At 41.7% G+C, this 14,475-nt stretch overlaps 1 protein-coding gene across 1 annotated transcript in view; it reads right to left on the minus strand.

The window, feature by feature from the left end:
* ATAD2 (ATPase family, AAA domain containing 2) overlaps positions 1-14,475 on the minus strand; it is a gene marked incomplete at its 3' end in the record, with an annotated part of 20,700 nt that overhangs the window by 1,723 nt on the left and 4,502 nt on the right. The window contains exons 5-18 of the mRNA XM_010140094.1: positions 14,428-14,472; positions 11,595-11,699; positions 10,979-11,087; positions 10,076-10,162; positions 9,047-9,158; positions 8,769-8,884; positions 7,612-7,786; positions 6,951-7,039; positions 6,437-6,596; positions 4,761-4,851; positions 4,059-4,373; positions 2,670-2,781; positions 1,881-2,064; positions 153-338 (exon numbers count right to left, since the gene is read on the minus strand). Of these exons, the coding sequence (XP_010138396.1) occupies positions 153-338; positions 1,881-2,064; positions 2,670-2,781; positions 4,059-4,373; positions 4,761-4,851; positions 6,437-6,596; positions 6,951-7,039; positions 7,612-7,786; positions 8,769-8,884; positions 9,047-9,158; positions 10,076-10,162; positions 10,979-11,087; positions 11,595-11,699; positions 14,428-14,472 (1,886 nt within the window). The remainder of the gene's footprint in view (positions 1-152; positions 339-1,880; positions 2,065-2,669; positions 2,782-4,058; positions 4,374-4,760; positions 4,852-6,436; positions 6,597-6,950; positions 7,040-7,611; positions 7,787-8,768; positions 8,885-9,046; positions 9,159-10,075; positions 10,163-10,978; positions 11,088-11,594; positions 11,700-14,427; positions 14,473-14,475) is intronic.

Below are 14,475 nucleotides of genomic sequence, written 5' to 3' on the forward strand. Positions count from 1 at the left end.
GCAGTTTTGTCTCAGCAAGCATGAAGAGACCTGGATAAGGTGCCTGAGTAGTAACAGTCGGGATTTGCTGAATAGGAACTACTCGAGTGCTGAAAGGATTTGTACATCAATAAGAGATTTAATAAAATTAAGAAAAGTATTGACAGAAATACCTCTTTTGGGAGGTCTGCATGACACACATTGGATGTTGCAAGCAGCAAAACTGGAGCAAACGCTGGAATGTTCTCCAGTAGTGCTGTAAAAGCAGCTTTCACCGTAGCTCCAATCGCCTCCCACCACAGATGGATATGTGGGATATAAATGATACTCGGTGCTGTTCTTTGAGCTTCTCGCATCAGCTGGTAAAACGAAAGCTTGGGTAAGAAAACTGAACCATGTCGAACAGTTTGACTGCTATGTAGTTAGTTAGTAGCCTATCTTACGAAATTGGAGTCCCTGCAGCCAAAACCAACCAATAAAACCAACCAAGCAGCAAAACACCACAACAAAAGAACAACTCCTTAACATCAAGGTAAAATTTTCACTTTGACTCGAGTGCAGACATTGTTCCACCGACCGAAACAGACCTGAATTTCTGCCCAATTTCAAACCTCCTTGGGTGTAAGGCCACTCTTAAAGCTTCACAGCTCAGCTGGTGTGGCGGTGTGCCTGAAAAACAACAGACTAACCCTTTGGCAAGATGCGTTAGTCTGTGTCAATTGCTACACAACGGCTACACCATTTTCAGTTCTGAGCGGACACATAGCCGAGCTGGTCTGGACCATGGACAGAACAGAACAAGACGGATGTCAAAAGATGAGGGCTGATGCTGTTGTAGAAGCCTTGTTACAATTCATAATTTCAAGTATGTTTTAGAAGAGGTGACCAGTCTTTAGCCTGCCTGAATGGTAACGAGAGGCTGTGAGTGCTTTAGCCAAAGGATCCATCAGACTGGATTAGGTGCTTTGGAAGAGCACAAGCCACTGCCTTCAGATGGTACCTCAATCACAGAAGAGGACGTGCATCTACCGCATAAGGGGAGTGCCAACAGTCCTTTGATAGCTCTGTGCGCCTTTTCAGACTACCCATATTTAGGGAGTTCCTGTCACAAAAGGGGAAGTGCACATGGTCTGTCTGGGCAGTGACTAGACATGGTAGTTCCATGACTGCAGGTGCAACCATCACATGACAAAAAAGGAATCACCCCTCTTTTGTGGCAGTTGACTATCCTGTCATGTAGCGTGTCTGTCCTCACCTGCATAGTTCTCAAATGCTGTTACTAAAGGTCAAAATAGCTTAATACAGTGATACCAAATAGTGAAACAAATTTCCTGCCTGAAATTTGAACAACACTACATCTGTTTATATTTGATTTTCCTAGTTAAGGAGAAGACACCAGGGTACAAATGTAAATGTCTCAGGAATCTGAATGCTTTTACTGCATAAACTGCAGTGGTACGAGCTGTATATGAGTGTGTAAGAAAGAAACGGTTCTTTTCCCCAAAACCTTGATTGCCTTACAAATACAATTAAACAGGCTACAAAAGGTCAGGCTGATGCAGAGCCATCTACTGGAAGCAAAGATCCTGAAGGAGCAATGAAAACAACTCTCTGAACCCCACCGAGAGCGACAAGATTTCTTGCCCCTCTTTCTTAGCAGCACCTCCCATCTTTCCCAGCTGCCAGCAACATCCTCACTGTTTAATTTGCAGTGGAACATATGGCCATGTATAACATCCTTGTTTGGTAACATTCAGTCTAGAAGAAAAGTGGATTTGCAGACAAAAGTAAACTTAACAGCACAGTCAAGCCAGGCCACCTCCACTAAACAATGCATTTTGCTCATTTTACTTGTTTATCTACAGTTCATGAATCCTATGAGATTAAAGAAAAAGAGATACCTGTGCACATGTTTCTTCTGGGGAAGTGAGGTTAACACACAAAATGGATAGGTCTAGGGTATACACTGGAAACTTTTCTAGAGCGTGTATTACTGCAGATGCCAAATGAGAAGCTTGTCCGTGTCCTGGCTCTCCAACTAGTAGGAGCCGTGGCCTACAGGATGTTGGCTCAGAATAAGGGTTTCTAGAACAAGAATAAGAAAACAAGTGTAAAAATGAAGTGTTGAATAGGCACATAGGTGTTACCAGATTATTTTTCCTCTATGTTGAGACGAACACAACCTTAGTAGGTTAAAGGTAGAAAATGCAGAGATTGTTGAAGTGTTTCTTGCAGTGTTCTAACACATCATTTCTTAATTTTATTTCTGCTACATAATTTGCTACTGGTTTAACAACCTTGGAAGGGCAAAAGATGGCTACACAAATCCATGGGGGTTTTTTAGCTAAAAGGCTGGACAGTGCGTTTCTTTGGTCTTGAGTCTTTGAAGGAATAGTATGGATTAAATCAACATGTTCCAATGATCTGTGGATGACTTTGACGGAGGACCTAAGAGGGCACGGCTGTTCAGTTGGATGGGTTATTGCAAGCAGCAAAACTGGATGGCTAGGAACATTAGTACCCAGCTGACACTTACTACTTACTTAGTAAGCTGACACTTACTACTTGAAAATACTCATCAACCCACCCTCCCCCCAACCCTTTACTCTTTGATCTGCCACCTCTCAGTCCAAAACAGTTTACAGACCCATCCATCTTAAAAATGTAAACATCAAGGGACAAATATTTACCTGCTAAAATTGAGGAAATTGCCCCATTGTCTCTCAGGCATTTTGTGACTTGGCTGGTCTTCAAAGATTGATGGAGATTCTTCATCACTGTCAATTGCATGATCAAAAATGTCTGAAATACAAGAGAGGTTTGTTAACTTTCCTAAATACTGTGTCTTGCTCTCGCATTAATACAGCTTCTAAGCCCATGCTGGAAACCACTTATCTTGCATTTCTTCATTTGAGGGCATGTGCTGAATGCTATTTTCTGTGGAGTTCATTCTCTCAAAGATCTAAGGAGATTGCACGAGTCTCTACAAAGCTGTCCTACATCCCATGACTGACATAAGGGATTTTAGCTCTCTTGGTGAAAACTTGGAGGTTTTTTTCCTTAGAATAAAGATAAGTAGGAACAACTGCTGTTAACTCCTAGACACCTGAAAATCCCAATGAGGCCACTCCTTTCTGGAGCAGGTGGGGAAATTAAGTAAATGTGATGGGCCACAGGCTTCCATTTTGGAAAGTTTAGAACTAACGAGTCACAATATAAAGACCAACAAATCTTCTAAAAACACTCCTCAAAGATCTCACTGAATGAGGAGATAATGGAAGGTGGACAACAGAGAGGGGCTGCAATTACCAATCCCCTAGTCTCTCTGCTTTCATGTTGTTGGTGCATTTCAGCCTCTGTTTGACCCATTTTTTGGTAAAACCAACATTGGTTTTGGTTTTAAAAGCTTTTTTGCCTCTGCTTACTGGAAGTAATACTGGTAGGAGATTCTCCAGGGATTAGCATACCAACTAACTATTCACTGATCTCCATTAATCAGGACTGGAGAGAGTTTATCAACTGATTTACTCTCCCCAGCTGACAGACTAAACCTGATAAGGGCTGTTGCAGTCAGGAACATGAGCTCACATGTGCCATGCAAGCCAAGCCTCAAAGGATACACTACTAAAACAGTCCGATCTCACAGGCAAACTTACAGTGTGATCCACAAACACTTCAATTAAGAGACTATTGTTAAAAACCATGATAGTTAAAGCCTAGTTAGCTCAAACTAATTGCGTTGTGGTCGTGTCATTCTTCAGGTAGAAATTAGAAGCATTCCTGTCAGGATAGCCTTCTACTCCCCTTTAAACCCTTATTTTGAAAGAGGAGCCTCATCCATTAAATCTTAGATCCCTCTACAAATCATCAACGTTAGCTAGAAACAGGGTGCTGAGCAGAGAACTGTGCATCCTCTACTGCATAAGCGAGTCACGGACAGCTCCCATCCAGCTCAGTGCACGTGCATATTACAAAATTCTGCTGTCCTTCTGGCTGAGAGGTTTGTCTGCATTCATCACCCAAATCACAAGATATTGCTTTGGTAGAATGTTCAAGAAGGGGATGTTACTGTTCCATACCTTGCTGTTGGTCCTTCTTTAGTGCAAGCTCTGCGTGCGGAAACTCTCTCTGCAAGGCTTTTAAAATTCTAGCGAGGGTGTTTCCAAGCAGTGGTTTTAAAACAGGTGACAGCGCTCGTCCAGGTGAAGCCAAAGCCCGCTGTGAAGCTGGAACAGTCTTCTGCATAGCCGTGACAAAATCCTGTGCTGTGATTTTAATTGAGGCAACATCTAACTGCAGTTTCTCGCTACTTCCGTAGATCTGAGGATAGCGGCGGCGCAAAGCGCAAAGGGCAGCTTCAGTACATAAGGATTTAACATCAGCACCACAGTATCCTAATAAACAAAACAAGAACCAAATAGCAGTCTCAGACAACACAGAAGGCAAGGCCGAGGTTTCTCAAGTGCAACACTGAAAGACTTTGCGTGCAGCCAAAAGGGAGCAGGTTAAGAGAGAATTTAAAGTTACTGCAGTGCAGAGTTCTGTTACATGACTTGCAGCCTGATAGCCTGCACTTAGGAAGCAGCCTCCTAAGCAGAACTCCAAAGTACAGTCAATGTTCTGAGAGACAAAGACAAGCAGCATCTCCCTTTGTTTGCTCCCAGGGCGTGCCAGCTGCCTCGCTCTGCAGCAAGGCAGAAGAGCATGGTCCTGCCTGGTACAAGCTCACATTCCTCAAGGACTCACTCACATGCAGAAACTCCTTTTGCTTTCGTACTTACCAACACATTTTTCAGCTAGCTCTTCAAGAAACGTGTCCAGTGGCTTAGGGGTCCAGTCTCGTGTGTGAATCTTGAAAATCTCTTTTCTAGCCTGTACAAAGGGTTACATTTTAGTTTGTCCTGAGTTCTTGCTTCAGAAAAATCCACAGCTCAACACAACGCGCCCCCCCGCTCCATCTATACAAATGCTTTCTTATCTGCTAAACTTCTAAGTTTTTTTAAAGTTCAGTTTTTTCAAGCAGGACATTTAATAATGCTCAACTTGTTACATTAAACTCTTTCTGGGGCCCTGCACTGAAATAAATGCATTTCTAGCTTCCATAAAAAGGAAGTTTCTACAAGCATGAGATCTAACAATCCTGAGGGAAAAATGTAGTAAAAACCTTCTCTGCAAACAGAGATTTTTCATCAAAGAACATGGTCTCAAATTTAACCAAATTTCATGGTGACAGTCTCATTGGTTCATCAGATTTGCTTTTCTGCCAGGTCATTCAAGGAAAACACTCCTAGCACTGGATTTCAAACTGATGCCATGACTATAAAGAACAACAATAACTATGATTCGAACTACTGTCGCTGATCCCAAAAATGTCAAACATTGCTTAGGATCATCTCTGACTTTAGCAGGACTTTCATTTAAGTATGTCCTGGGACATAGATTAATCAGAACCGGTTTCTAGAATTCTTCCACAGTAGGGAATCAAGTATTCAATCTGTTTTCTGGCACCTCCTCTCCTGTTCCTGAAAGCAGATAAAAACCAGAGGCAAATGTTTGTCTGAAAATTACTGTTTAGTGCACTTGTACTAGCCTTCAGTCCAAGCAGCATTTTATTCTTTTTCCCCACAAGTGCTAAGAAAAGAAGTAGTATCAGTGATAGCCAGAGGAAAAGCACAAAATCAGGTTTCCAGTTTGCACACTATCTTCCCCCCGACTATTTTTTGGTTGCTAGATACCTATTTTATCATGGTTTAGCTGGTGCCATTGAACTAGAAGCTTCCCAAGCCCAGCACCTGGTGCAGCAGACTTCCCGTCTTTGACCAACTCCCTGTTAATAAGCACCAGTCAGAATGTCAGATCCCAAAACGCTTACAGGTAGCTCCCAGGGTACCCAGTCTGGGAAAAATCGAACACAGTCATGTCCACTACCAATTCATAAAGCAAGAACTGAGAGCAGGAGCACTTGGGGGTGAAACTGCCCAAGTGGATTATATTACTCACTTAAACATGAACTGCTTTGGAATGAAAAACTGTAATTGGCTCCAGCACCAGCCTTGAGAGAAGTTTTTGTTAGCAAAAAGGAAATTGAGTGCATGCTACTTCTTTCATTTTCAAGATGATAGAGCAATAATTTGTAGCTCACTCATGCAGTCATTCTTCCTTCAACAATTCAGTGACTATGTGCATCCTATTTTCTTTGCTGGTCACAGTGAAACCAGAACTAATTATAGAACTAACTCCTTTATTTCCACAAGATGATTTCCCACCTTTGTCATATCGATTCAGTACCAGATCTGTCCTCCACAGTACAATGCGGTCTCTCCAGCTCTCCCTCTTTTGTTCAAGTTTTACAAGACTGTTTTCGACTTAACTGTTCCGTGGTACTGCATTGTTCAGTGGTTTTGGTTTAAAGACAGACTTTGCCATGTTAGCATTAAGGTTGCGCTGACGTTCTGACCTCTTTATTTGGCAAGCTGAAGAGGAACTCTCGGTCAAAGCGTCCGGGTCTTCGTAAAGCCGGGTCTATGGCATCCAGCCTGTTGGTGGCTCCGATGACCACAATCTCTCCTCGCTGGTCTAAGCCATCCATAAGCGCCAGAAGTGTTGATACAATAGAGCTAACACAAAAATAAATTTTTCATTCACTCGTTTAGTAAATTTTGTTATATTCTACACAACCTTCTCCCACAACCCCTCAAAAAGGACAAGAAGCTTTTAACGGATGAGATGACGATGAGTCAAAGACTCATTTTAAGACATCATAAAATAGATAAGGTTACCCAGGCCTTGTGATGATATCAAGCTTAGTGAATTGATTCCAATTCTGGTTTAAAAATAATCTGAAATTTAGTATCAGTGAATTACTAGTTTTCAGGATAAATGAATGAATGAGTCCCAGAAAGTTAAACAGGTTGTGGCCATCTTTTCACAAAGATCAAGCAGCTTCTATGTAGATACAAAAAATGTACTACCTATGAATTTGGTCTTGCTTACTGGAGCGCACGGGAGCAAGACCATCTATCTCATCAAAGAAAATAATTGAAGGTCGCATCCGGTAGGCCTGGAAGGAAAACACAGGAATATTGCAATCAATAAAACAGCTCTATTGTACAGAGAAAATGCATGAAAACCATGCATTATGGTTGGAAAGTCACTGGCGCTAGATCTTTCAGACCAGCAGCAGGGTTCTCTGCTGACTGAGCTAATGGAGTAAGTGGCATGAGTAACAGAAGACAGCAGCCTATGTCAACCCTGAGACCAGGGGACAGGAAACAAATCCTATCAGTACTTTTTACAGCTCCTTGGCAACCCCAGAGAACAGAGCTGAGACGGAATTCAATCACAGGTTCTGGAAAGAAGTTTCCGATATGAATTTAAATGACCATGCTTTCAGCCTGCATCTGTTCCCTCTGATCTAAAGCTACCCATCTCTTGCCTCTGGAAACCTTTTTTTAATTGCAGTAGAGGGCGAGGGTTTGTTTTGCAAGATTTTCATGTTTGTTTCATTAATCTGACAATCCCATTTCAGTGCAAGGAACTGACAAAACATGAAAGGGAGTGAGTTCTTAAAAATATTGACCACAGAAAATTACAGTTACAACTCAGACAGAACACGACACATTTCAACCCTACCTGATCAAATAACAGACGAAGCTGTCGTTCAGATTCCCCCACCCATTTACTCAGGCAGTCAGCACCTTTTCTCATAAAAAAGGCAATTCTCCTGTCACCTTGGCTACATTCATTAGCAAGTGCACGAGCAACCAGTGTCTTTCCAGTCCCTGGTGGACCATAGAATAGACAGCCTCTGCAATTAAACGAACAAGATTAATAAGAAAAAAACATCACGGAGAAGTATCTAGTATAAACCCCAACTCTAAAACACACAACTCTTCCCTCCCAAACAAAACCTTCCATCTCTAAGATAGCAGTAAGAGCAGAAGTGTAAGAGAAGATGGAAACTTTGCGTTCCTAAACAATTCAACAAGGCAGCAAATGACATCAGGAAAGAGGATAACGCAGCTGGACAAAACCTTGAGAAAAGATCACAGACACTTCCCAAACTGCTGAAAAACTAACAGGGGTGGTTACAGTGGAGCCAAACAGAAACAAATTTCAGTGCGGAATCTGAGACAGGCCAACTTAGGAATCGCCACTTCATTTTTCAGCAGTACACTGCATGTTCGTTCTTGTTTTCACAAACGGCGAGATTTGATAGTCAAGCTTTTCATCCTCCCTTAAAAAGCATTCAGTTACTGGATTCGGTCTCTCATTGCTGATGATAAACCAAGAGGAAGTCTAAGGCTGGGAAGGTATTCTGCATTTCCATATCAATATAGCCATCAACTCTACAAGCCAATACACTGCTGTTTCCAAAAAAATTTCAATCAATAAGAAGCAGAACACAGAAAAATTTTCTTTTCATTATTTGTAATGCTTTCGCAGTTGCCAAGAACAAAGATTTTAAAGTCCACTTTCAATAGACCATGATGGAGTTTTGCTAACCAAGAACTTCTAAAGCTCTAAATCATCTCTAATAATTTCATTTTGTAACACAGAGCTAATTTAGCTGTGTCAGAAGTGGACAGATTCTTATTTCAGCCCAAGCATAACAAACGCTGCAAGGTTCTAGTTGCAAGTCAATTGTAAAATCGAGAGGCGAGCATTTGAAAAACCCAAACAAGTCAGTGAGAGAAAAATCTGAAGCACCGAAACAGACTGATACTTCAGCTGGATTTTCTCCTGCAAATAGTGAATTTCAATTTGTAATTTTAAACACTGTCTGTTACCTTGGAGGTTGAATTTTGAATCTCTCAAAGACTTCTGGGTACACCAATGGAAAAACAACCATCTCTTTTAAAGCTGAAATATGGTCTGAAAGGCCACCCACACCATCAAATCGTACCTGAAGATAAATTTACATGTGAGCACAAAAGATATGTTCAAGGCAATTTTCAAATTGCTTGAGGGAAAAGTGTCAGTGAAGGTAGCTGTAAATGAGACATTACTGAGAGCTTCCATAAACACTGGAAACTTCTCACTGACACAATGAACGAAAAATACTTACTGAACAATCTATTTGCATTGGATCGACATCTCCCAGACTTGCTCCAATTTTCATTCGATCTTTACGAATTCCCTTTAAATCCTCTTTCTGGAAGTTCAGTGGAAGACACCTGCTTTGAATTCAGGAGAAAGAGAAAGGCACTTTCTAACTTAAGATGCAGCTAGAAGACTTTTGCTTTTATAATGATGGAAAGCAAATGCAGAAGACCTTTTAAATGGGCATAAACTTCCTAAGTAGTCAAATATCCATGTCCATGAGTAAATAAATGGAAATGGTCACTCCAGACATTAAATTCAGTTAATGATTTTAACAACTCTTAGCATTCACAAATAGCCATGCCAGTCAACACAGCCCAGATATGGCTGTGAGCTTAGACCATATTATTCTGTATGGGGGGACGGTGAACTGACCTTGATTTGAGTGACAGAAGAACCACCCTCAAAACACTGACAACTTTCAAAGCTTTTTTTGCTTCTCCATTGAAAAAGTTACAGCCAAGGGGATACTTATGTTACGTGGATTAACATTATAAAGGCTGCCCAGTACTGCTGGGCGTCTGGATGACTTTGGGAAACATCTGTCAGAAGGCACACGTCTGAAAGACGTTGGACTGAAAACTTACTCATTAGATTGTTACTGAAGTAGTTTTTCTAGATCATTCGTTAAGTAACAAAACCCCCATCATTTTCTCTATTGATAACATTTTCTGTTATGGTGGTTTTCTTTCTGGAAGAACTACTGTAAAACAAAGGAGCAGTAGAATTTTACACCAAAAAATGACAGAAAAGTGTTCCTCCCTTCATTCCTGCCTAGAAATCAAACTGCGTCTTAAGAATAATTTCCAAAAATCCAGTTTTAGCAAGCCCAGTTACAGCTGTCAGTACCAACAGATAGGATTAAATATTGACATGATTTAGAAAGTGTTATCCTAAAAAGGTATTGGGACAGCAAGAAAACACTTCACTGCTAGGCATATGCAAACTCCTCCCAAGCAGATTCCTCCCTCCCCCATTCTCCAATTTCATTAACCTTAATTTTCTGTTCTTCCTGCACCTCTCTGAAGGCTCTTCATCATCAGATGATGTGGAATCATTGCTACTGACTGAGCGCCTCCGTCTGCAAACACTTAAACAAGTAAAAAACGTTAAAGTACACACCAAGTAATATCAAAATTGAAGGGAATTCTATCATAGAATTTCCTTTGAGATCTATTAAGTTTCCAGATCATTGTACACCTTATAAATCTGATTAGTACTTTACAGGATTTTCCTTGTGACAGCACCATTTTTTTTTTTCTTAGGAAGGTAAAATGTTTAACTACTCCGCCAAGACATTTCATCAACAAATGACTCATTTTGTCCAATCTCTCTCTCACAAATCAAGGTTCACTTCGCATTACGTATCCATTCTGTGAAACACAAGCCTTTTAAACTTATTTAAAAATCTGTCTTCAAAACCCCTTCCCTCCACAACTGTCAAGGATGCTCTTATCAAGCAAGAGTCCACGCTCTGCCTGCTTGCAGGATTCCAAAGCCCTTTGTTGTTCCTATGGCCATTTATAATAGGTCACTGGTAATTTCCTCTAGCATTTTTCCTGTTTAAGGACAGTTTCATATGGAAACATGAACTGATTTCAAAGAGAAACCAGAATCAGTACTGGAATGATGAAACAATAGTCCATTAAAACTTCCATACAGGCTCTAACTGAATTATCTTCAGTTTTAAGGCGATAATTTGTGTCCTTCATGATTAAATAGTTTAAGATTATCTCCTTCCCCAACAGATTTGTCTTCTTTATGCCCTCAGACCAGCACAGAAGTAACCATGCTACTCCTCTGTAATCACCACCAATCCAAAACCCCTCCAAAGGGTTCTTCAGTAATGTGACTGACAGCACTATTGATAAAGAACTATCACTAACCACACACCAACCTGTCAGTTGTTCTGCAGGAAGAGTCTCGTGACTGGGAACTTCTGCAGGAGGATCTCTCTCTGAGAGGAGGAGACCGGCTTGGAGAATCTGTCTTCCGTTGTCTTGGTCCTGTTGAAGGCAAAGAATTTAGAATAGTATTACAAACAAGGGGAATAGAAAGCAGGAGAGCGAAGGAGGCAGAAAATGTGATGCTTTTCACCCATCTCTACTTTCAGGGGCAGGTTCAAGTGATTGGGAGGGGAAGATTTTGGTTTTGTTTTTTTTTTTTTTTCCCTTCTACTGGCCCCTGTTTAAAAAAAAAAAAAAAAAAAAAAAAAATCACACACGTGGTCTTTTAAGGAGAACTGAAAACCACAAGAGTAAGATTATCAAGTCTGTTTAATGACTATTCTTTCAAGAACACATAGGCCATTTTTTCACTGAAAAACACCAGCAAGTACATCAAATGAGAAAGAAATGTAAAGTGCACAGGATATATGCATTTAATAAAATCTACTTGCAGAATGAAGATAATAAATTTAAATAGAAGTTGAGTGCATATATATTTTCATAAAAAAAAAAATCTCACTTCTATCAAGAAATTCACTCTTAAGAGAAACTGTGCATATAACCTACTTTCCAGTGGAGCTTGATAGCGCTCAACAGTTTTCCTCTGTCGAAAGTAGTAACGTTTTTGAGTGTCAACGTCATCTTCTTTCTCTTCACTTTCATCTGATGAAGCTATTGTACATTGACATAACATTAAACCATTTAAGGACTGTTGCAAAATATATTAAGTTCAAAATGTACTGCACAGATGCCTATAGGTTTGACTGTTACCATCATGTTAATGACACAGTAGATCTGAAAACCTGCAAAACCCTAAGGCCAATTTAGGCAAGACGTTCCAGAAATGATAAACCACCAAGAAGCATACATGGAGATATTATTCCCTCCGAACTGAAATTGCGGGGTGCCTTCTCATCAGTCTTGGTAACCACCGTTCTGTCATCTCGCTTAGCTAAGATGCAGCTCCTATAAAACCCATTATTTCAGAAAGTAATTTCTTGTTATTTTTAGAAAGTCTTTCAAGAAAATGTTTTCAATACTCTAGAGGGGTAAGACTAAGCATGATCATCTCGCTCCAAGACCTAGCTTTGTCACAGGTTACATGAGCCATAGTGAGCAAGACACAGATTTGAACTTCCTCAATCAGAAGATAATGGCAAATACATACAGTTTATACTGCTATCTTCCGTGAAGTAACTTGAAGTTTTTTCATGAAAGATGGTAAGAACACAAAAAACAGAGTCTAATTATCTAGCAGATTCTTAACAATATCCTCTCACATTAATAGCTGGACCCCAGCTGAGGAAGGTACATGCTCTGTTCACCTATCTGCTCACTAAAATTAACTTAGTTTATTCCTTGGAAAGCACTGCCCCCCTCAAAAAGTCACAAAAAAGTGCCGCTCAAAAGGTCACACTGCTTTCTGAAGGTAAAATAAGTTACACAAGGTATACAGCTGGCACGTAGAAAACTTCTCCTAGTTTAAAATTCATGAGTCTTCACTTTGATCACAAATTAATTGCTCCATAGTCTTACTTCCCATATAACAGATGATTTAGAATTACTTGCTACACTCTCTCCTGCCCAGCACCCTGAGATCCATGCACTTGAACCAAGCCATAGAGTTCCTCCCTCTAATCTGCCCACACCTTGATTTCAAGCTGCTCTTATTAAAGCCTTGAGGTGATTTTCTCCTAGCTAGAGCTCCAAATAATGAGTCAGCTGTCCTGCTCCCTTACCAGTCAAATGCCCTTGGCACACTCGATCATGTTTCTACCTGTCAATGTTCTGCCCTCCCTCAGATTCTTTAGGTCAGCCTCTTGCTGGACTTCTCCAAAGTACTCTCTCACTAGGAGAGTACTCTACAAGGAGGTCTGCTCACCAGGGTGTGCACCTGGGAGCCACAGGCTAGGTCTGAACTAATGACAGGCCTAACAACAGCCCATGGACTGTTCTCTGGCCATTCATGATTAGGAACAAGATCATTCCAGGTTTCATTAACACCCGGACATCCTGCTCAAACCTTTTTGTAGGTCTCCGTTGCCAGTGGTCAAGTGTTACAGCCCATGTAAGATGTGCAAGATACTGCTCTCACTGGCTGTTGCACACATCCTCTCTCATTCAAGTTCTGAGGTCAGACAGGTGATCAGGCACAGGGCATAGTCAGTCAAACGCACCGACCAGCAAACTATTTACATGTCACCAGCCCTTTTGATCCCCTTGACCTTCTATTTTCCCCATTCTTGTTCCTCCCAAAATCACTTAATCCCCTCCCTTGTCCCAGCTTTAGTTCCTGCCCTAAATATCCCACCATAAGTCCTGTGCGAACTGCTTTCCCTCTGCATCCCACAATATGTCCCGCCCCTAGGCAGTAACTCCTTAGTCTGAAAGGTGGTCTGGAGAGACGCCCCCGATGACTTATCCAGAGGGGTTTCACACCTGCACACTAGAGCTGATGGCTCTGTTGGGACAGCCCTGGGAGGGGCCGCGACAAGGTGGTTGCTCCCCCTTGATGGGCGTCCTCCCCTGCCATTGTGCACCCTTGTGCTCCTCTGGGCTTCTGCAGATAAGATTGCAATGGGCTGATGGCCCTAGGATGGGCCTGGGGGTAGCCCTCCTGTCACCATTTCTCTGAGCCCCCTTGTGGCTGGGAGGGCTCCCTTGTGGGCAGAGGAGGTCTATCACAAAATCTAACACTGAGCAGCTCAACTACTGCCACATCCTTCGCTCTGCTTATGTACAGTCTTGCCCCATTCCGTTCCATTCAGAAAGCTCTTAAGAGGATCCTTGGACTGTCCTTCTCCTTAAAACCTGGAATTTTTACCCTCTCCCTTCAAACAAAGTTAATATGGCTGTTTACAAGTTAACCTTATCCCTCATGTTATTTCCCAGGGAGTACTGGCCTGACAGCTCCTAATCAGAGGCCTGGACAGCAGCTTCCCCTGACTACCTGCTAAACCCCAAAAACCACAATACTATCTTCTCCCCTGCTGATCTTCATGCTCCAGAGGAGGTGGCATATACATCTGGCAGCCTACCTCACTTCCTGGAAATGCTCGCTGTGCTGCTCAAAACCACGAAAACCGTCACAATCCTGCTGTAACAAGATCACACGTTCTCATTCGGACTAATACTGGCCACGTCTTTGTATTCCCACCTGTCCACAGCCATCTGTTGCCTTTTACCTGGTAAGCACTCTGGAAAAGCGCCGATCGTTTTTTTCTCTGAACAGTGTTCTGAGCTCACTACAGTACTGCCCTAGAGTCCACGACTATGGCTTGGAATGTCAAGAGCAACACGGATTGTTTCTAACAGATTAAAACCACCCCGTAGTTCAGCTCATCTCAGTTGTTTAAGACAAGGCTTTAGGCTAGAGCATAGTAAAGAAAATTTTCAGAACTTGCTACAATAGCACCTTGATTATCCTCTTCATCAGCTCGTCGGACTC

This window comes from Buceros rhinoceros, unplaced genomic scaffold (assembly GCF_000710305.1).
Source record: "Buceros rhinoceros silvestris isolate BGI_N320 unplaced genomic scaffold, ASM71030v1 scaffold4297, whole genome shotgun sequence".
NCBI lineage: Eukaryota > Metazoa > Chordata > Aves > Bucerotiformes > Bucerotidae > Buceros > Buceros rhinoceros.